The sequence below is a fragment of the Gossypium hirsutum genome, chromosome D04 (assembly GCF_007990345.1).
Source record: "Gossypium hirsutum isolate 1008001.06 chromosome D04, Gossypium_hirsutum_v2.1, whole genome shotgun sequence".
Lineage (NCBI taxonomy): Eukaryota > Viridiplantae > Streptophyta > Magnoliopsida > Malvales > Malvaceae > Gossypium > Gossypium hirsutum.
Genome location: NC_053440.1, coordinates 11,223,468 through 11,248,078, shown reverse-complemented (window position 1 = coordinate 11,248,078; position 24,611 = coordinate 11,223,468). Strand labels below are relative to the sequence as shown.

General features: G+C 31.5%; 1 protein-coding gene across 2 annotated transcripts; it reads right to left on the bottom strand.

Moving 5' to 3' along the window:
- Positions 1-1,404: 1,404 nt before the first annotated feature.
- LOC107925969 (sulfate transporter 4.1, chloroplastic) lies at positions 1,405-11,124 on the bottom strand. Of its 2 annotated transcripts, XM_041091963.1 has the most exons (16): positions 10,758-11,123; positions 6,338-6,386; positions 5,755-5,956; positions 4,963-5,131; positions 4,643-4,708; positions 4,463-4,570; positions 4,237-4,344; positions 4,076-4,141; positions 3,805-3,865; positions 3,539-3,666; positions 3,098-3,139; positions 2,836-2,952; positions 2,664-2,715; positions 2,437-2,575; positions 2,218-2,306; positions 1,405-2,082 (listed from the first exon to the last, which is right to left on the bottom strand). In XM_041091963.1, the coding sequence occupies exons 1-16, from the start codon at positions 11,004-11,006 to the stop codon at positions 1,676-1,678; spliced, it is 2,052 nt and encodes a 683-aa protein (XP_040947897.1). In that variant the 5' UTR covers positions 11,007-11,123; the 3' UTR covers positions 1,405-1,675. The 2 variants fall into 2 exon arrangements, with proteins under 2 accessions (XP_040947897.1, XP_040947898.1); XM_041091964.1 differs by lacking the exon at positions 3,098-3,139 and having other exon boundaries at positions 10,758-11,124.
- Between the last annotated feature and the right edge of the window lie 13,487 nt (positions 11,125-24,611).

The window sequence follows — 24,611 nt, the reverse complement described above, 5'->3', positions numbered from 1 at the left end:
GGCGAAACACCAAGCATCAACTTCAGTATCCAGATAAGATCTTAAACTCGAAATTAGAGTCAAATTAGTATAAAAACCTATGTAAATGCACTTGGTGTCTTATGGTTAATGTATCAATTTTGGTTATGTATATATATATATGTATATATTGTAGTGGAACTAATGGTAGGTTGAAATGGTATGGATGATGCAATTATATATAAAACTTGGTAAAATAGGTAATGGTAGGAATGAGGTAGATGAAATGCATTAGGTAAAGTTTGATGATTTTAATTGTTTATAGATATGGATGTATAGGTTTTGAATGAATTTATTTGGTTATTGGTTTAGAAAAGAATAGGGCATTAACCTTTTTGGAGGCATCTAAATTGGTGTTGATTTGTTGTTTGTAATAGCTGAATATATATAGAGAGAGAGAGAGAAAGAGAGAGAAAGAGAGAGAGTGAGGAGAGTGTATATGATTGTACTTTGACAATTTGCAAGTTTTGAAAGTTTACATTTTTGCCAATATCAGGGACCTAGTGGTTTGTCTTTGGTATCGCCATATCGTACCCTCATATCGCGATATGAGTCTTGATCTATTTTTTTTACACCTTACAGTTTGGTCCTCAAGTTGGAAAACTTGGCTACTGTCTTCAAAATCGCAATACCAAACCTTGGATATTGCGATACCCATCTGATGAAATTTGAAGTTGGGCTACTGTCTTTGGTATTGCGATACTCAGCCTAGGATATCATGATAACCAATTGTTGTAATTTGAAAATTTTGCAATTTAGTCCTAGCTCGACCCCGGAATAGTATTGAACTTTCGTTAACTCGTGTAAGACCCAAAAATTATTTTTTATTATATTTTAAGTTCGGTTAACATTAGATTACATGTATGATTGCTTGTTTGTTAACTGAAAGATTGTAGTTGTTAACTGATCAGGTCGAGTATAGGGTGTTACAGTAAGTTTGTTCTTGAACATAAATAAACTGAACAAGCTTTGTTCGTGTTCGGTTCGTTTGATAAACGAGCCTCAAAATCTTGTTCATGTTCGTTTATTTAGCTTAATAGACAAACATAAAAGAACAAAAATCGAACTGTTCATCGAACGCTCTGTTCATTTACCACCCTAAATAAATGAGGTTTTAGTTAAATGGTAAAATATAAATGTGAAAAACTAAAGAAGTATGGGTTCAAATTCTATTATGTGGGTATATTTTTCAATTATTCTATATAAAATAATAAAAATACCCTCAACGTGATATAATTTACTTTGTAAAATTAGGATATTTTCGTCTTTTATCAAGTTAGTACCTAGTTGTAACACATCTCAGTTAAGGACTTTATAACAAGTATAAATATAAATATTAAAGTTTATTTGTTATAAATATAAAATATCTTAAATATAATCCTAACATACCAAAATATATGAATATACAAATTATCAAATTTAATTACAAAAGTTTGAAACAACCATCGAGATTCCTCATTAGTTCTTGTCCCTAATTGCATTACCTTTTACAACAAGCAAACTTTTGCTTGCAACGGAATCAATCAACCCTTTCTTTTACTTCTTTCCAACAAGTTATAAATAAACAATCGGCCTTTACAGCTAGAACGATTGAACAGTAGGTCTGAATCAGAAATGGAATGTAGGAAATAAAAAATGGTATTTTGCTTCGGAAAATTCAAGATTTTTGGAACAATAATGGCTCCGATAAAGGGTCACTGTGTTTCAAATCAGAAGGTTTGTTATTAGTACCTGATTCAAGCTCTGCAACTGATGAATCCTCTCCCCTTTGTTTCAGTAATGACTTGAAGAGACTTGATTCTGTTTCTTCAGGTGATGAATCTGATCCAGATGCCATGTGATCTTCTTTTATTCTCTCAACATGTTGGAGGCATACTTGGACTGCATCATGCACTCTCACAAAGTACCATTCCTTGCCTATCAACTCTACGACACCGGATTTCGATAACATCAACAGAACATTCCTATTCGGATTGGAGATGGCTATCTGGATGTGCCGTGATTTATATTCATGGTGTAATTCTTTCAGAGCTTGGACTGCACCAGTGTCTATGTATGTAACAGCTGCAGTGGAATCAAAGGCAGCATTTTTCTTATAAGAAACTGCCCTCTCTCAACTCCAAAAGTAGTTTAGTTGGCTCATGCAGTTATGAATCTTTGAACGTGATGAATATTGTTGTTGGAATGAAATATACTTACGTGACATTTCCAAAACCACAAAATATATTCTTCCGACTTGTGGTCCACGTCTCGTCAATTTATCAACCACGATTTCGTATTCTCGCAACCTGACAGACAATAACGTTTTCTCAAATTGAGAAATCACGAACGTACACTCTAGAATTGAGCAACAGAAAATTTACAGATGCAAGATACCAAAGGCTGTTTTATTTTAATGAAGAAAGTTTGAACCTTTACCTGTCTTTGATGTAACTTGTGTTTGCAAAATAGATAGGTGAATCAATACGAACAATTACGATTCCGTTGTAAGTATATGCTTCTGGATACTGCTGAATGTTCCTGTAAACTGTGGTGCCAGGAAGGCGCCCCAACACAGCTGCAGTGCCAGTGGAGAAACGATACATGTTACTCGGGCTGGGATATGAATCTTGGAAACTAGTATGGATTAGGTGACATCCACTTACCGATATGAGGATTGGCTGATTCATGAATGACAAAGGCAAGTGAAAAACCTACCTGAAATGTTAAAATTAAAAGTATCCTTGGAGGATCATGTCTTTATAATCATGTTTGAATATATGTCGGATATGAATATTGCATAAAAGGAAAAATTGGAACATGTTTTAAAGCAGTTACCCCAATAAGGACACCAATCTCAATTCCGAAAAACAATGTTGTAATAGCTGTAATGGTCCAAAGAAGAAAATCTTTCTTGCCTACACGCCATAAGAAAATTGCTTCTTCATAATCCACCTAAAATCATTAAAATGCAAAAAAGAAACAAATGTTCAACCAAATATCCGATTTTACATGTCGTTTACTTTTTAATTCTGGTTGATTTCATATGTTGCTAATCTGGTTTGAAAAATGTTCCAACACAGGCTTCTCTCTTACTTACCAGGCTTATCACTGCAGAGATTACTATAGCAGCCAGAGCACACTGCAGAGGACCCATAGTTAGCATTCCTAGTAGTAACTCTTCTAGATGCTAACAGGAAATCTAGCCATACACAACAAACAATCAAATCCAACATTTGAGTCCATAGATCCCTCAATAAACCTATGTTGCTTCAACTCTTAATTTTTCTCAAAGTATCTGTCTTGGACACATTTTCTAACATGGGTATGGAAATACGACCCTCTAAATACTTGGAAAAAGGCGAAACAAATGGAGTATACCCATTTCAAGCACTTACTCTTATCTGACTCACATCCAAGTTCGAGTGACATAACAACAATACATGAGCAAATTCAGGTGGTGAGAAAGAAATAATATAAGAAGCACGCAAATGGAAATGATAAGAATAATTAAACCAAACGTGCTAACTTAAGAACTTACCAGTGGTATGTACTCAAATACTGGAGTCAAGAATAAAAGTGCACAACACATTACGATTCCTGTTATAACTCCAGCTAAGCCGGTTTTTGCCCCATTCTCATGATTCACAGCTGATCTCGAGAAAGAACCTACATGAAATGCACAACAAAATGTTCAACTGACTTGAGTTTCCAACGTTTCAGTACACAACATTCTTAAGAATAGAGTTGAACAATCTAACACTGAATCAAGAGATAACTTTTGAGTACATTGGGAAGAACTCTCACCTGTTGTGGGGTATGCTGAAAAGAATGACCCCAACACATTTGCAGCCCCAAGACCAAACAACTGTTGACAAAGAATCAAAGTTCATTACTACCTTCCCGAAATGTAAACAAAATTAAGCACATGATTAAACCATATATGGGTCAAGCAACATGAAGATTTAAAGAAACATAGTGTAGAGGAATGTGAATGATTGAAAATGGAGAAGAAAAAAGGTTAATCATTATAACAGCAAGTATAGAGGGAGTTGTACAACATTTTTACAGTATATACCTCTTGATTTGAATCCAGCTCGTACCCATTTTTTGCTGCCAATGCTTTGGCAATTCCAACGGATTCCTGAGATTCAAAAGATACCATTAGTAGTCACAATTCGAATTGGAAGCATGTATATATTTATTCCTGTTAGGAGAATGATTCATGTAATTTGTTACCAAGATGGCTACACCAGTAATGACAAGTGTAGTTGGAATTAAGGACTTTGCATGCTTAAAACCTTTAGGGATGGAAAAGCTGGGAAGGCCTTGAGGTATGTCTCCAACCTAAATCAACAACATCACAACATTATTTATCATTTGACTAAGATATAGTGTTGTTGTGACTATGTTGCTTGATTTAACATCCAACAATAAGCAGCATGTTAGTTCACATCATTCTCACCAATGTAATAGATGATGGATGATATATCTTGGCACTACTTGTGCCAAGAATGACCGCTGTCAGGGGACCCATAGCTCGTAAGAACTTTAAATGCTTCCTTGATTTTCCCTACACATGAAGCATAGAATTTATTACCAATTTAGGGGGAGTGTAGGAGGGAGAGAGATAAAGAGTTGGTACCAAATGCTTCATGGTCTGAAGTATCGCCAGAATTATAGATCCCATTACAAAAGGGGGCCATGAGAACTACAGAATGAGAACACCAGTTGTGGTTAAACAAATGAAAGCAGAGCAAAACACGTGGCAAAGTTGAAGGAAAAATACATGGATGTTTCCTCCAATTACAATAAACAATGCAAAGGAATATGTCAATTATACATTTAAGAAGTAGATGATTTTAAATTCTAGTGCTAAGGATTATGCCTTCTTTAATGAACGTATCAATAACATACAAATATAATACTGTAAATTTAATACCATTTAGGCATGTAAAGACATACCTTATCAGCTCCAGATATTATGCTCTTGATTATTGGCACAATCTCACTGCTTCGATCAATTTCATACCCCAGAAAGTATTTTGCTTGAGACAAACCAATTACAATGGCCGAAGCTGTTGTGAACCCAGAAATCACAGAATGACTAATGAAACGAATAAGCCATCCAAGCCTGACCAAAGTGGGAAAAGTATATTAAAGTTCTCCTAATACTGGAAGATCTGACTGTAAGATAATGCAGAAAAAGGTCCTAGATTATTAGATACACTAGTTATTTTCTTTGTGTGATAGAAGTAGCATAAACTCATCCTATGCTACTCGGACTATGATGTGAGTGTCATATACAAGCATGTATCTAATCTTAGTATGTTTTAACTTTTTATGTTTTTCATGTTTTTGAGATTGAGAGTTCATGGAGGATTATATCCCACATCTATGTCCAACAACGTCAGAGCTACATAACTTTGTAGCACTTTGTTGCTAAGAAAAGCAAACTTTCGGTAGGAATATTCAACTGGTTGATAACTATTTGAGCTAGCTGAGACAAATTTTCATGTTGCTCCAACTACATCTATGACTAACACATATTCAAACATAGGTACAGAATATTAAGTCCCAAAGGCTCTCTAAATGCATAGAAATCTTGGGAAAACGTGAACATGCTCGTGCACAATATCCGATACCCACACCTGAATTTTATTAACTCAGATACACACTAACTTGCATGATTCTTAAATTATTAATCACCAGCATAAGCAAAAGCAAAATTTAGATGAGAAAAGGAATGATTACTACCTCAATAGCCCCATTATGCATTCCAAGATCCCAACCATCAAAGTCAACACTATAGCGAGTTCTGTGTATAATGCATCTGATGAATCAACAATTTTACCTAACACGTTGGAGACGAGGAGGGAAGTCAATGCAGCGGGACCGATTGAAATCTGCCGTGATGACCCAAATATGGCATAGATAAAAATTGGCACAAATCCAGAGTCTGCATGCCCAAAACCACAATACATATCTTGTGAAAAAGATTTAAACTAAATGAACTGTAATCCAAGTTGCAATGTTTAAAAAGACAACAATCAAACGTTTAAACTCAAGTGTAGGTTTTCTTCTTCTTTAAATGGGGTTCACATTATAATGTCATTAATTCCATTAATGTATAGTTTTAGCTTTGTCTTGTAAGTATGTTTTTTTATAGAGAATATTGCATATGGGAGTTGTGAAGAGGTCCTACACTCAGTAATTTTGTAAAAATAAACCATATAAAGTGATTTGATTGTGGTAAAGAATAGTTGTATGAAAAAGGATTGGTGAAGGCATGGCATATATAAAAAGAAATCCTGAAGAATATGAATTGATGGTAACTTACAGAGCCCATAGATTGGTTGAAGTCCAGCTAGTTTTGCATATGACATTGCCTGCTCACATCAACAATCAAAACCCCCCAACTCACATCAACACTTCAATATATCTCAAAAACAATAACTCACTCCATTTCCATGACTGCCTGCCTTATTTATTTATCATTAAGCATTTTAATGGATGCGTTCAATGGACTTCGGGAAGGCATTAGACGAAGGTCCCTACATGAAGCTTAGCTTCATGTTGAGAGATGGTGGTCAAACAGAGCTAAACAAACTAGTAGAAAAAATCTAAAAAAAAAAAGAAAAAAAAAGTAAAACCCTTTAAAATTTTGGAATTCTTTGAATAATTTATAGATGACTCGGATAATTTTATTTTTAAAATTGAGTTAAAATTAAAATTTAAAATAAATAATATATAAATAAATCAAATGGATAAATTATCTAATTATTTTTTATTTAATTAAATATCTATTCAATTTTTTAAAATTGTAATTATCTAAAAATATTTATCTAATTTATTTTAAACAAAATATCATCCATAGAATCTAATTTATTTAAGTTAAATATTTTAGTTATTTAATTAACTATGTTTTAAGTGTACTAAAAAATAACTATGTTTTAACTTTTTTAGAAAACAATTAAGTGTTAATAGATTAAAGTCGCAATATTATAATTAAACATTAAGTTGCTTTTTTAAAGCATAATGATATATTCGATGATCCAATATAAAAAAAATTATTTTAATCTTTCATTTAATTATTTTTATTTTTCTTAGCTTTTAAATTTATATTTTTTTGTCAATTCACCTCAAAATGAAAGTTAATATTTTTTTTAATTTCACTACATGGTATACATGTGGATAACACGTCAACATTTAATTAATTTTTTAAAATTTTTAAAACTCAAAAATTATTTTTAAATAAAAAATCATTAAATTTATTTAAAAAGTATAAAAATATAAAAATATTTTTAAAATTAAAAAAATCCTGACATGGCATACAAGTGGCGATCCACGTGTATGCCACATTAGCAAAGTTAACAAATATTAGTTTTTTCATATATTTTGAGGTGATTTGACAAAAAAAATAAGTTTAAAGGCTAAAAAAAGGCAAAAAAAAATTTAAATAGAGGGCTAAAGTGACCTTTTTGTAAAGTTGGAGGGCAAAAATGTCATTATGTCTTTTTAAAATGTGTACTTGATTATATATAATATTTAGGCTTAACTCACAAATTGGTACCTAAACTATACTATTTTTTCTATCTTGGTACCTAAACTTTTTTTTATCACAAGTGATACCTAAACTATTTTTTTTCTTCAAGTTGGTACTTTCGTTAGTCAAATTGTTAAGTCTATTTAGGAAGAAAAAAAAAGCTTAACCCACAAATTGGTACTTAAACTATGCATTTTTTCCCATTTTAGTATATAAATTATTTTTTTCTCAAGTTGGTACCTCTATTAGTTCAATTATCAGTTAAATTGTTAAGTCTATTAAAAAAATAGAACCAATTAAAAATTGTCATATGACAAAAAAAAAGACAGTATTTTTTTGCTTTGTTTTTTCTTTCTTTAGAATTAGATCAATGATCAAACTAGTTACGCCACCGATTCTTGGTTTGATCAATTTGTCTAGTTCGATTAAATAAATTATTAAAAATTTATAAAAGTTAAAAATTAGAGAAAATCAGTTTAATTGGTTTTTTTAGTTTGGTTTAATCAGTCTGTATTAGTTCACAGGTCAATCGGTTTAACCCTATCCATGAGCTAGTACCTCAATTGGTTCTCGGTCCAATTGATTGGTTGGGTTTTAACAACATTAGTTTTGATTAATGAAATAACTTTTTTGATCCTATCAGATTGAGCAAGCAGGCAATAAAGTTTAAAAATAGAATTAATTATTAATGTCTAGATCTCATGAGGGCAAATGTTGAGCATTGTTGGTATTGCCATATATTATGAAGGAAGAAAAAAACAAAGAGAAATAATGTAAAAGAAAATATTTTTTTAAATATTTTGGAAGTTTATATGATGTGGTGGTTTATTATCGGTTAGAATTTTTTTAATAGATATATTTTAATGGTGTAAAAGGAGTAACAAAATAATAGTTTAAGTACCACCTATAAAAAAAAGATGTAATTCAGGGAAAAAAATGGTATAATTTAAGTACTGATTGGTGGGTTAAGTTATTTTTAAAATAGATTTAACGGTTAGACTAACAAAAATATCAACTTCAGGGAAAAAATAATTTAGGTACCACTGATGAGCTAAAAAAATGTTTAAATACCAAGATAGAAAAATAATATATTTTAGATTCTAATTTTTGGATTAAACCTAAAAAATTAAATGAAAAATTAAATTAAAGAGAAAATAATTATATATCCAATATGAATATAAATATTATGGAAATCACATATATTTAAAGGTGAATAATTATAAAATTAAATTGAAACTTACAAAATACAAAAGTAATTTAAATTATGGTTGTTCATTAAAATATATACTCCTTTTTTATTGTAGTAATTTTGATTTTCTTTTTAATATTCTTAGTTGAGTTGGGTGAAAGAGTATATAATTAATTAATTTTTATATTTATGAAAAGAAAAATAATTAGCATATTGTGCTTATAATTTTCTAGAAGATTTTTTTTAGAAGAGTTAAAATAGAATGAGTTAATAAGAGAGTTTTTATCTTATACTCAGTGAAATACACAAACTAATACTACTTATCAATGTAATTATTTACAAAAAAGAAATAAAAAGTATTGTAAATTTAATCTTAACGTAAAAAATTGATAATATATACTAATAGTATACAAAATATATGTTTTATTATGAAGTTTGAAAATATGACCTTAAAATAATTATAATAAATAGATATATCGAAGAAATTTGGATTTGAAATATTATATTAAAAAATTATAGTAAATAGATATGTCAATTTGTTATTATAAAATTTTGTACTTATGAAAAACAATTATAGTTAACGGTAACAAAAAAAAATTATTATAAAAAAAAATAATAATAATAACATTAATTAAAAAAGAGTGCTATAAATGGTATTATAGGTATAATATAATTTAAGTCAAACAATTGTAACATTAACACTATTTAAAACACTGTAGTATAATTTATTTTATGTTTTGGTTATGGAGTGACTAATAATTTTTTTAGAAACTAATAAAACAATTTATTTTGCACTTAAAAAAAATATATTCAATAATAAATATAGATGGAGTGAAAATAAACTTGTATCTTAATACTGTTTGGTTTTTGGATTTGTAACTTTTAATTATTTTATTTAAAGAGGTATAAAAATATGAAAAAGACACAAATGTCATAATAATATTAATTATAATTTAAAAGAAAGAATATTTTTATAATTTCATAACTGAGTTAATTACCAATTAATGGTGATACCAACTTAATAAAATGTTTACACGTATTTGAAATAAATTTCAAAAATGAATAATAAACTCTTTTTTTAAATTGAATTAAGCACTTAAATTATAGTTTTGTAACCATTATAATTATATAAAGATTTTAATATTATAATTTCCTATTCCCTTATCTTCATTGTCTTCCTTTCTAATCTCCATAAAATTTAAAGGCTGGCATATATAAATACCATAAAAGAATGTCATTGGGGAAAACGTTGTAACTCCATTTTAGGGTGCCCAGTCCCGCTATCCCCCAGTAAGTGAAAGTAAGGCAGGCAAAGGCAATGGAGGAATTGGAAATGATAGAAAAAGAGGGGAGGAAGAGAGTGAAAGAAAAATAGTACATTAAACATTAATTTAGTTTTTTTATTTTTATTTTTTAAAATTTTAAAATATTATAATTATTTATTAAGGTCACACAAGTTTCTATGTTGACATCGTTAAAAATCAGTATTTTAACTCATTTAAAAGAATTAATATTATTTGAAAATTCCAGAACTAAATTTGGTTAAAAAATAAAAATAAAAGTGACAAAAAAAATATAAAGCCCAAACTTATCAAATATTATTATATTATACATCACTAATTTTAGATGAAAAATCCTTACAGAAAAAAACATGAGTAAATAAAAAGGTCATTCCTCTTCTTTTTCTTTACTTCCGAGCGACCAAGCACTAAACTTGGGTTTCAATTTGAGAAGTAAAAAATAGATTCTTCTTTTGTAGAATTAAATTTGAAGCTACATAGTACAAAAACTTTTCAAATAACAAATTAAACGTTTTTTATTTTATAAATTTAATTAATTGGGATAAACTGAACCAGAAAAAAGAAAAAGGATTTTTAAAAGATGGTTAACCGCAAAAGGGAGTTGGTTAGGGTGAAAAATGAAGGGTATATATTAACAGACGCAGAGAAGTTGCGTTTTTCTTCCCTTTTTCTTGCATTTACATTTGCACACCAACCAAAGAAACGCAGAAAGAAGAGGAATCACCTGCGGTACGAGCATAATACCGACGGTAGTACCAGCCATGAGATCAACCTGCAAATACTCCCGCCATTTATACGTTCGAATCCAACGGCAACAAGGCAGAAACATCTCGACCCAATTAAAAAAGGTCATCTCTTTCATCTTTTCCCGCAATCTGGAAAACCAAGACGAGGAATAACCAGCACCGGAGCTCCCGTAGGACGTCGTGTCCGGGTGCTGGAGCTGGATAATTTTAACGGATCGGGTAGGCATGGTGAATAGGTTATGTGGGGGATGCGTAGAGTATCATAGATATAAGCAGCGGAAGGGGAGAGGGAGGCATAGGCGTTGTTGAGTTTTGTGGAGCTCAGTCCATATATAGGGACGTGGGCCAGGTTTCAGTAGATTATGAGGAAGAAACGAAGCCAAACTTTGTCGGTCCCAATTACAATTTCTCTTCTTCAAGATGTATTCAATTTTCACATTTATCAAATTTTAATCTCATTTTTCCAAGTCCCGTACTAATAGATACAGTTTAGTACATAATTACTACAGTAGCTCCAATGTTTTAAAGAGAAAATTAAGTAATAAAAATGCTATGAGCAAATATATTTAAAATTAAAACTCTAGGGATAAATAAATCTTGGTGTTATTTATGATTTGTTTGTATAGTTTTTTTATAGTGTTAAGATGTAATGATCAATGCAGTCTAGCACTTGTATTATTTTTGTTTTTTTTAAGCAAACAAACAATTTAAAGTAGTAACAATTGGTATCAGAACATACACTTAACATATCTAGTGGTAGTGACGAATCTAGAGGGGGCTGGGGAATATAAAATTATTATTTAAGCTCTTAAATTTTTTTTAAAAATTTTAAATTAGTAAAGATAAAATTATACTTTGCCCCCCTAAAATTATAAAAATTCGATTTAATCTTTTAAAAATTATAAAAATATAGACTATAAAAAAATTAAAATTTCATTCGGCCCCCCTAAAAGATTGTTCTAGCTTCGCCCTTGTCTAGTGGTGAATCCAGGTGTTTCTTTTTACTAACAATGGAAGGTTCTTCTATTACTCGTCCCTTTATACTTGAAAATGGCAACTATCCCTACTAGAAAGATAGGATGAAAGACTATATTAAGTCAGTTGATGAGAAAGCCTAATGGTCTATTCTCACTGGATGGAAAGCTCTTACTATTGGTTTTAATGTTGGAAAGGTTCCTAAGTCTGAGGCTAAATGGACTACTGAATAATAAAGAGTTGTCAATGTAAACTCTAAGGCCCTATATGCCTTATTCTATGGTATTGATATGCAAGAGTTCAAACGGATTTTCAAATGTATTATAACAAAGGAAGCTTGGGAAATTCTTAAAAATGTTTGATGTGAGCTCGCCACATCGTACGATTATATAACTAAGTGGGCCTTTGATTGGGTTAAGATCCAATTACATGTTTCTAATAGACCAAGATTCCGTGGGCCAAATTGGGCTTTGTTACATCAATAAAGGTTATTGGGCATTTCTTAATAAATAAAGGCGTTAGACCTAAGAAGGCCAATCATGAACCTATTCAAGATGTTTGGGTCCAACAATGTGTGAAGCCCAAGTGCAAGATGAAACTCAACATCTTTAGATGTGGCTACCTAGGCCATTCATTTGGACATTTAACTTTCAGACTGTGGAATTTTATCTGATGTGTTTTAATTTTCTTAAGTTATATTTTATGTGTCTTTATTTCTATGTTTGTGTTAATATTTGCATGTACATTGAGTCCAAGTGTTTGTGTCTTATAATTATAATGTTATTTTTTTTATGTCTAAGTGTTCATGTTTTCACATCCTGTTTATATTATTAAGTTTGTCATGTGTCACAAATTGATTTAATGTATGTTTTCTATTTTATGTGTTCAAGCATCCGTGCATTCTTTATAATGTTTGTGTCCAAAATTGTTATGTGTTTGTGTCTTCATGTTGGATTCCTTGTTTGTGTCTAGTTGTATCAAATTTACATAATGTTCTAAACTATTCTTTTTCCATGCGTCAAGGTTTCATAATTCTAAGTGTTTGTGACTTTGTTTGGATGATGCCTATTTATACTTTTTTGTAGGTACATTGGCCGACCACAAATTGCTCAACATGGCAAATCTTCACCTTCTTTCCCAAATACAATGGATGGATACATCCTTTTCACCTAATGGTTCATGCACACATACATGCACCTAAGGCCCTTCGTATTCCCTTCAAAATACAATGTGCTTCAACATTCATGAACGGTCAGATTTCATGAGCATTCATGTATGGAATGGATGGTGCCTTTATGGAGGTTAATTTGACTATTCGTTCGGTTTCATTGAACACTCCATATGCATGTATGGTTAAGAGGATGCATTTTATTAATGAAGCAACATTGAACCTTGAAGATGCATGGATGGAAAGTATGAACCTCAAAGATTCATGTACGGTTAGAAAGGGTGAATGCGACCATTTGATCATACATTGAATATGGAAATACATGCATCACATAGGTTCATGGATGATGATATGTGTACTCATTAATGGCCAGTTGTGGTCATTTATCTACCTAGCTTTCCTATAAATAAGCTATCATTTGTAAACTTAAAAAACTTTTGATCAATATATTTGTGAGATTATTTCTCTTTGTTCTTTACAAATATTTATCGAACTTATCAAGATTTTCATGTTATGGTGTTCACCAATCCGATCTTATCACTCCCTTTCTTTCTTTCAGGAGTGTGGCAGCCAAACTTATACTTGCAGTTCTTATCTCTATATAGATAACAGGTCAAGGTTTTCTTCTTAATACTTTTGATTCTCTAACTTGTCTTATAGAAAATGGGTCGGGGTCTCTTATATCTACGATTCTTTTCTAAATATAGTTATTGCGTTATGATCCTATTTTTATCTATCTTTGTTTTTGAGCTTGTTTTAGTTGGTTAGGCCACTAACTGTGTTCCTTTAATTCAAGTTCGGGTGTCGTTGTGTTCTTCGAGGTTCAATCAATTATAGGATAACATCAATGCTTATGAGGGAACTAATACTGTTAAGCAATCCAAGGTGTAGATGTTGTTGGAAAAAAAATACAATTCAAAAACTATTTTTTTGCACAACGATTTTTTTGAAAATCGAGCCAATTTATTATATTTATGGCAATAAACTTTTCCTGAAAAGTACCTGTGCTTTGTATAAGATGGATCCTTGACGTTTTCGGCTTTCTACCAAATGACCTTCTTTACTATTCTCGTTCCACGATTCGCTTCGAGTGTGGGCTCAAAGAATTTCAAGTCAAACACAGAATAGAAAATAATTTTCTTACGTTTTGTAGGAAACTAAACCTCACTCTTTTATAGAAACCGATGGAATTGTTATTCCCAAAAAATAGAACTTATACTTAAAAATAAATTCTCACTATTTTCGGGCAAAATAACAATATCTCAAAGTTGTGTATTTAGCCTGACTAATGCCATCTATTTATAGGGTGAGATAGAGGAACCCTAGTTGAATTACTAGAATATAAATAATACTTATTTAATAGAAAAATCAATCCCCTAGTTGAATTAGGAGAGAGGGGCGGCTAACCCTAATTAAATACATTAGGTTTGTCGTACATATTATGACGGGTTTTGGGCCTCTCATGTATCAGGTCCAATTATATGTGCTTCCTGGAATATTAACCCAACACTTTATAATTTAATTCAACCCAATACATGTTTTTATATTTTCAAAAATAAAATAATACTAAATTAATTTTAATTAATTAATTAATTTTCTAATAATTTTCTTAAACTAATTCTAATTCTATTAAACTCATGGTAAATTTATCGTAAAAGAATCTATAAGAAAATACATTTAATTTCTACATTCAATGGATTCACAATGACCAACTAATTTAATTTTATTTTCAAACTTCAATTACTTACTTAAATAATAATTCGAAAAAATTAAATTAATTCTCGGTTCATTTCCATATTCAGTGAGAAACCATATTCACTTCCGAATGTAACTCATTTTTCTAACTTTATCATTTTTATCCATTAATCATTTGATTCTAAATATTTATTTCTAGTTTTAATAAGCTAGCAGATGGACGGATTGGACATATGTGATTAGGGATCAAATGATTTATAATTAAATTTCAGCTTTTCACCTATTAATTATAAAATCATTTAGTCACGAAGTCATTCCACTATAGTATCGTGACTGAGCGCTCCCCAATTACATACCATTACGAAAGCTACTCAATCAATGCTCATCCAATGCCCTTGTCATAAGTTTGTTACCCTTATAGGATATCCTTAATATATTTGGGATAAATTCTTTCTCCTAATATGATTTCATTTTATCTCATGATAATTATTACATATTCCTTTATGAAAAGTCAATTACAATCAAATAGTAATTAAGTCATTTATCACAAAGACAAGTGACCTGTAGTCATGTTTACTTTTCATCTATCATGTAATGCCAATGAGAGGATATCATTTACCCATTTCTTGGGCTATTAATTCAACTGTTGTGAATGACGCTACATGCTATAGAAGTCATATACCCAATGCAGCAGCTTTCGATTCCTTATCTACTTGAACTAATGCTTTTACTTACATAAAAGTATACGAGTCACACATAAATAGTCCATCATCCACTTAGGATTGAGGTATGTCACACCATGAACGTCATATGTGAATAAATCCATAAATGGATTCAGGATCTATTCTCTTTGGTCCTGTCTGATGTATTGTCAGTCTAGTCAGTCACATCTATGTCTATATGTTCTAGGAGTCATCCGCTCCAATGCTCAAGACAAAGTATCTCCTTATTTAGACTTGATAGATGACATATTAGTCTTTCAATCAATTTGTTCATTTCTGATTAGACTAAGGACATTTTAGATTCATCTAGTAATATAAGTTGTCATTTCGTATTACGATCCGACCACATAATACCTCTAACTATTAGTTAAACATTAGATAACCAATGAGCTAATATTTACTTCCATTTTGCTTTGCGTGCAAAAACTATTGAGAAAAATATATTAAGGGTGTTGATCGCCTCCGAACGTACTAACGTCCAGAGTGTGAGTATTGTAATAAAATAGAGAATTACGAGGCGGTATTTGCAAGTATACAGGTCGAGTTGTAATATAGAGTTTACAACAAAGTAGGTGAGTACTCCGAGGATCATACCTAATGGAGGCAAGTACTAAATCAATTTAAACCCAAAAAATTAAATATCTAATTAATACTCTTTAATAAGTTATAGTACGAGAGTAAAATACGAAGTATTTTTAGGGTTTGTAAACTAATAAAGTAAAATCACATAAAAGAATTAAAACTGTAAGAGATAGAAATAAATAAAGTGAATCAAATCTGAATATGGGTGATCAACTCGCTTCGGTAATCCCAATTAACTGTTGTCTCAAGTTCCTAGTCAACCAACTAGTCGCTACCCTAGCAGGATATTCCAATCTTCCACTAACATAACGAGTCAATAAGAACTACTTATCTTCTGACTTCACAATCCAGACTGGCTTAGGGTAAAGGTGTTCACGAATGGGAAATACCAATTTTGGGTTAATTCCCACCTTGATGACTTTCTAGGGTTGTCAGGCCTAGGGTTTGTTTCACATTCTTCCTTTTTCAAACAGTTGATCCGTTGAGTAACCCTACAAAACAGTTAAGAGATCATGCATTCAGTCGCTAATCCCCTATAGAAGGATTAGTTCCTTATAGCATTCATAAACAACATGGAATTTAATCATAAGGAATGGAGTGAAATTGAGAGTTTAAGAAAACCTGATTGATATTGATGGATAGTGCGTATCTACAAAAGTTGATCACCTTTACAATCAGATTTCTTGAAGAAAACAAATAACTAAAACTATGAAAACTTAAGAAAGAAATAAAAAAAATTCTTAAACCTAAAGAGGAAATCTAAGCTAATGGAATGCCTCTATAATGTATGCCAGAAAGGTCTATTAATAACCTTCAGGTAGTTGTCGTCCTTAGCCCTAGGGTAACTAACGCTCACGAGCTTAAAGAAATGGCCCTGCTTCATGTTTTATTCTCATCACAAAGTCGATGTTGCGACACACTAAGACTTGTGTCGAGACGTAGCAACTAGCATGTTCCTCTGTAGCCATCTTTAGGGGTATGTCGCGACACCCTCAGCCTGTATCATGACATTGAAGGTAGTTTCTCACTTTCTCTATTCTGCTCTCTACGTTGCAACATTAGATCCCCCATTTTGCGACATAGCGTCTAACATTGACTTGAAATGCCTTCTAATGGTCTCCTGCACACTCACTGTAACAGCCCATTTTCAATAAAATCAAAACAGTGAGTTTGAGGCCATAAATTTGATGAGTAAATTAGTATTTTATTATTATTTTAATGTCTATGGGAAGTTATTAAGGTAGTATAAAAATTGCGGTAAGAAATTTCGATGTTTGCATGATTAATTAGGTAAAAAGGACTAAAACATAAAATGTGTAAAAGTTGAGTTCTAATAGCTAAAAGAGTCAAATAGCTATGGAACCTGGAATTAAAAGACTTAAATGGTAATTAGACCGTTTAAGTAGTAAGTGGATATACATGGTTTTATTGAAATTTTCTTGTTTTTAAATGTTAAATTAGTCATTTAGTAATTAAAAAGAAAATTAAATAACAAAAGATGAGAAAACATTGTCATATTCATCTTTTGCTAATTAGAAAACCTAAAAACACCATTGGAGAAATAGGGTATTTGGCCAAGCAATCCTTGTGTTCATGGTATGTAATTTTACCTTGTTTTTAATGATTTTTATGTTTTTGAAGTCGTTTTAGCTTAAATTAGATAGCCCAGGGATTAATTTGCAAAACTTTTAAAAGTTGAGGGTGATGCCAAGAATGTTCTTGAATGATTTTTGGTGTTTAATGCTAGATTATGAATCTTTGTTGTTGAATAAACAAGTTTTGTCAAGTAAGTTTTGATGAAATTTGCATTTAGGGATTGATTTGTAAAAATGGTAAATTTTATGTTAAATTTATGAAATAAGGGTTTATTTGGGTTGATATAAGTCCTTAATAAACTTGGTTAGCTTTAATGGGGATTTAAATGTTTAGATTTCAATTTATAAGCTTAAGGACTAAATTGTGAAAAGTTAAAATGCTAAGGGCAAAATAGTAATTTTGTATAAAAATGAATTATGGTTTAAATTGATATATAGAAGTACTCAATTGAATGTTACTATTATTTTAGATCACGTACGGGTTGACGATTGCGGAAAAGGAAAGATTTCGGAGTAGTTCCTGTGTTTCGCAATTACTACAATCTAGTTCGGTAAGTTCATTATATGCTATTTTTAGTTGAATTGAATACCCGTTAGTGATTAATCTTTGAATTGCATTAAGAACTATGTTTAAATATAGAAGTATAGTGTTATTTGAACTTTATGCCTAGCAAGCTTTGTGTCGGTGTTATTCAGGCTTTGTGCCGGTGTATTAAAAGTTAACATCCATTTGGAAATTTTTAGTTGATAACAAATGAGTCTATTATCGAACTTACTAATCTCTCTTATGCTTATTAGTTTGATTTGATTTTTTAAGACTCTTGGAATTTTTGTTTTAATTGGATCGACTCGGAAGCTCACACACTATCATCATCATCATCTCGGTAGTCATTTTGGTTCTTGCTATAGTTGGTTAAAATGACACGTATTAGGAAAGGTCCTTAGTAATACGATATTTTAGTGAATATGTAAATATTAAAAGTTGATATGTTTATGCTTGTTGATAGTGAATGGTTTTAAACTTGGTTGCATAACTAGGTAAACCTTTTTGGAACACTTATATGTAGTAAATGTACAAATCTTTTTGGTGCAAAGCGTTGGTGCATGAATGCTTCAATTATGTGGTGTGTAGTATCTTAGTAAGTAATGAGTTGTGATCCTTGATTTGTGATAGGTTTTTGACATGTTTAGATAAGATATGGTTGAATGCATTTGAGGTGCCTTATTAACATATTGGTTGGATGGATTTATGGCCTATTGAATTGATTGTTTTATGCATGTATTCATATGTTTTGATGCCTTGAATGCGGGAACAAAATTCATGTAGGTGCATTTTTGGGTTGAGGATAGAATGGCTTGAATTTGGCCAATTTCATGTCCATATGGCCTGAGACACGGGCATGTGTCTCAACCGTGTGTGACACACGGCCATACGACACGACCGTGTGTTTCCTGTAGGTTTTAAAGGCATTCAAGTCAGGCAGTTACACGGCCTAGCACACAGCCTGGCACACGGACGTATGGCTTGGCCATGTGACCCAACTCAAAGAGTTACATGGGCACGTACACGGGCGCGTGTCTCAGACATGCGAATCACACGGCCTGACCACACGGTCGTGTGAACCCTGCAGTTCAATTTTTCTAATTTTTTCTTAAATGTTCCAAATGTTTCCGATTTAGTTTCGAATTGTTTCTAAAGTGTTTCTTAGGCCGCGATGGCTCAATTAAGGGACGTTATGCATGTACATGAATGGTGATTGATATATTTATGTTGAGAATTGAAATGTATGTTTTAAAGTTACATTTTTACGGTAATGCTCCATAACCTTATTCTGGCGAAAAATATGGGTTAAGGGTGTTTCACTCACAAAGTATGTTAGCTCTCCCTTAAGCATCATTCGGCCCTTAAGGTTAATAAAAAACTCAATGTGCACATTTTATTGAATGTAAACAAAACTAAAGAAACTGAATTAAAACATAACGAAAATGTTTGTATATAAGCTCTTTAAATGTCAAAAATAGTTTAATCCGCTACACCGAATTACGACAGATCAGGTATTAATGTAATTCATGAATAATTTTATAAAACTAATTTGTTCGAAAAAATAAAAGTTTACAAACGAATATACTACACTTAGGGCACCAGATCCAACTGTCTCCCACTTGTCCTAGTTGAGTAGATGAGTCATATTTGACATTCACATGCTCTCCATGTTTTTCTCAAAACTCCTAGCTAGTAGAGTCTTGGTAAATGGGTTCGCAAGGTTTTCCTCTAATGTGACTTTGAATACATTTGTGATTTTTTCTGTTGTTGCCTCTCTTATTATGTGATACTTTTTATTAATGTGTTTCATCCTCTTTTGGATTTTGGTTTCCTTGGTGATAGATTTTTCCATACTAGCAAAAACTTCAAGATTCGTAAGGAACTTTTGAAGTCATATTACTTCGTTCGTAGCCTAAAAACAACCACATATTCAGCTTCCATAGTGGATTCAGCAATATAGGTCTTCTTGACACTTCTCCACACTATAGACTCGTCGCCTAGGATAAAAACACAGCCCGATATTGATTTCATCAATTTCTGACATGTTTGAAAGTTAGAATCGGTATATCTGATAGAAGTAAGATCTTCTCTAAAATACACAAGCATATAATCTCTTGTTCTTCGAAAATGTTTGAGTATATGCTTAACTGTTTTCTAATGTCTTAGACCGAGATTCACCTAATATCAACTCACCAACCCTACTGTGAAACAAATATCTAGATGTGTGCATAACATAGTGTACATGAGACTTCCTACTACTAAAGCATAAGGGACCTTTCTCATGTTTTATATTTCTTTCGTTGCCTTAGAACAATCCTCCAAAGAAAGATAAAATTCAAAAATAAAAAGTTGAGTTCCCTTCTTAGAATTTGTCATTGAATAACATTCCAATATTTGGTTATGTATGAAGCTTGTGCTAATGCTATCACTTTGTTCTTTTTACCTCTTAGGATACAAATACCTAGAACAAAATTAACTTTTCTCAAGTCATTCATGCTAAATTGTTGAGTTAACTACAGTTTAATCGATGACAATGTCCCTACTTCATTTCCACTGAGTAGAATGTTATCGACATATAGAATAATAAATACCACCTTTCCATCCCTAATACATTTATAAACATAAGGTTCATCTATGTTTTTCTCAAATCTGAAAGTTTTGATCGTTTGATCAAATCTTTAATTCCATAAGCGAAATGTTTGCTTAAGTCCATATATGGATTTATGACGTTTGCAAACTTTATGCTCATTTCTTTTAGCTATATATCTGATGGGTTGTATCATATAGATGCTCTCTTCAATATAGTCGTTCAAGACTGTTGTCTTGACATCTATTTTCTAGGTTTCTTGTCTGTGTTATTACAACATTCACCAGGTGATTATCTTCTTCGATTTTGAGATATCTTTAGTTAATGATTGTATATATCACAAGATCAATGGGAGTAAAGAATAGTCTCGATCAATGCCCCAATAATGATTTTGAGATTATGGGAATTCATAAGATTCTATACATTTCAACAGCGAAAATCAAATGTATGTTCAAGCTTGTACGCATTTGGATATTGAGTACATTATTGGGATGTTGTGAAAATATTTGAGCAATTTAGGTATGGATCATTGGAAAGAAACCAAACCATTCATACATTATATTCAGAAAATAAAACATTACTTGAACATACCAGAGGTTCGATAAGTTAGATATTGTCAAGTATACAGACTCCGATTTTATGGAATATGGACGTAAAATTTTGTCACTAATGTGCAAGTTATGACAATAAATTACAGTTTTTTATTCTAATAACAACAAGAGAACATCAAAGTCAAAGCACATACACTTTAAAATCCTAGTTGTTAAAGAAAGACTTCAAAGTGGTCAGGTGTCTATAAAGCATATTGCTAAAAACTCCATAATTGTGGCTCCGCTTACTAAAGAACTACCACCCGAGGTTTTTTATGAGAAAACTGCTCGCATGGGTGTAATGTCATTTTGGTATATCTAGTTTTAGTGGGAGTTTGTAATTTTAAAATTTTTTTTGTTATAGACACATTTTTGGTTATTTTAGTTTATACTTTTTAATTTTATTTTCTACATGATTAAGATTTATTTAGTTTATTTACAATTTGATTTTAGTAAATTTAGATTTCACTAAGGTTGTCATACCCCAAAATGTGGATTAAATTTTTGGGATTAAATTGGTAAATGTCAAAATTAATTTATATTCTGCTCAGGAATGTAATTGGGCCTTTGTCTGGGACTGGTTTATTAAGAACTTCTGAAAAACCCTAAACCCAAAATTTCATTCTCATCTTTTTCTCCTTGTGTCGCCTATACATGTGCCGAAAAACCTTAGTGCCGAAACCCTAGGTATTTAAACCTACTTATGCTTGGTCGGCCCTCTATTTTCTTTTCCCTTGTTTTTTTGTTGCCGCCTTAACCATAGTCTTTGATTTTTCCTTTGTTTTCTCTGTGCCACCCCTCTCTTCCTCTCTTCTTTTCTCTTCTATTTTCTCCATTGTGTCGTCTCTCTCTTTTCCTTTCTCTTTTCTCTTTTTCTTTCTTTTCTTTCTCCACCTTTCCTAACTACCACGCATTGCACCCCTTGAGCCATCTATTTTCTCTTTTCTCCCTAGTTGCTGCCATATCCTCCACCATCATTGGACTACCATTTCGCTTCTTTTTTCCAAATCACCCCTCATAATTTTGAACCCCAGTGATGCTTAGGACTAACAAAGATTGCTTTTGTTTCTTATTTGCTACCGATCAGTAAGTGAAACCCTTAGTATTGGTTACACTATGCTTTTAGATTTGTAACGGGGTTGTGATTTACTCCCTTTTGATTTGTTTAACTAGTTCTTTCTTGATTTTTTCCCAAAACCTTTACTGTCGATTTCTAACATGTGTATTTTACAAGTGGTTGTCATTTGAAGGGCCAGATCTAAGTGAACCTGATTAGATCTAAACTAAAGAGGTGTCGCTTGGGCGTGTGGATGAAGGTGTGTGTGTGTTTTAATTGTGATGTAGTGTGTGTGTGTGTGTATGTGGCCTTTGACAGAATGTGTGGGTACTTCGAGTATGTTTACTTGCTGATTTTATTTATGATTACTAAAGAAATTCGATTCGTGAATCTAAAAACCAAGAAATGTCAAATTTGAAAGAGGTATGTCCTCTGTTAAGTTGCTGAAAAATTGTGAATGTTGTTTGGTTGGAAACTCGATTTGTGTCGTAAGTTTAGATGTAGTATGCTACCATTTTCTGATTCATTACTGTTGAGTACGTGTTTGATGTTGTTTCAGTATTAATTCAGCAAATTTGACTGATGCGTGCTTTCTGTATTACTTAAACAACAAATTATTACAACTCGCATGATAATAGCATGTTAACACTATTACTGTTACTATTTTTTGTATTGATAACATGCCATTTTGTTGCATTGGGATTGGGTTATTGAACGAGGAAGTACAAACTTTAGCAGTTGGATCAAATCACAGATCAAATATACTAATTTAGTGGCGGCACTGCTGCAAATACTGTTTTGGTGTGTAGGGATGGACGAGTTCTGGGGAACTCTTATTGTGGTGTGTAGGGTTGGATTAGGTAGTGTACTACACTGTCGTTCATAAGTATGTTGATAGTTACTGTGTTTTCTGTGAATATCGTAATACTAATATGTATTGTATAGTGCATGGTTGTATGATATTAGTTATTGCTTATTATGATTACTGCTCACATGTTTAGACCAAACTGGGCTTTATAGCTCATCCTTTAGTTTTCCCATCCTTCCAGATAACTCGTGTGGTTAGGGCTTGAACTCGGCTTTCGGAGCACTTTCGTCAGATTTTGCCTTTAAAACATATTTTTAAACTATTTTATAAGTTCTATTTGAATTTTGTTTTGTTAAACGAAGTGTGGCATGGTCTTATGGGTGTTTTATTTGGGGTTTAGTATTACTCTTTGTTTTATATCAAACTTGAATTTGGCTAAGGACTTTAAGATTATCAAATGAGTTTAAAATGGTCCAATTAATATTTTTCTAACAACTTTGAAACTAAAATTAAATGGAAGAAACAACTAATATAAATTGATTTTTTCATAAAATGGGTTAAATCGATACGTGTTTTTGAAATTGAAACGAAACTATTTTCTAATAAACGATTTTCACCAGTTCTGGAATAAAATATCAATACCCTAGAATTAAGTATTGATACTAGAGCGAATAAATATTTTCAAATCAAACAGAATGCCAAATTGGTATCGATACCCATAAACCGTTTTGGTGCCTACTGATAACGTTTTGTTTTAAAATTCTAAAAATTGAAAGAATGCCTAAATCATATCGATTCCTTAACAAGTATTGATACTTTTCTAATAAGTAACAATTTCTTTGATGAAAATTTGAAACTTTTGTTCCTATTGCTTTTTATTGAAAATGAATATTTTTACTAGGCCATTTCGGTGGCTAATGTGACCTTCATAATTCGGCCATAACATCTGGGTCGGGTTGGGGAAGTTACAAAAATTAAAGAGGACCAATTGAAAATAGACATATTTAGATCACATTGCATGTAATTTTCATACTACATATTCATACTTGATTTTTGTCATTTGGTTATGTTAATATATGTGGTCAAGGATGAATTTAGTTATGATATATATAACAAAAGTCACGTTGGTTTTATGTTAACATAATTATTGGATGAGATTGTTTAGAATATCTTTTCAATATGATAAAAAAGTAGTGAGATCATAAAGTTATATAATGACTTGTAATTATAAGGTAATCATTATATGTGTGTGTATGGTCCAAGTGGGAGAATGTTGGATATTATGGACACCACTTATTTATAATAAGATAGCTACATGTTATTATTTACTATCATAAAATGTTAGTTCAAATTAAAAGTGATTTAATTTGGTTAAATTTTATTGGGCTTCAGTTATTAAATAAAGTGTGGGTCAAATAAGTGTAGGTATTCTAGTAACTAATTTCTAATTGATGATGGGCTAATTTCTAATAAAGTGTGGGTCAAATAAGGTAATCATCCCATCGTTAG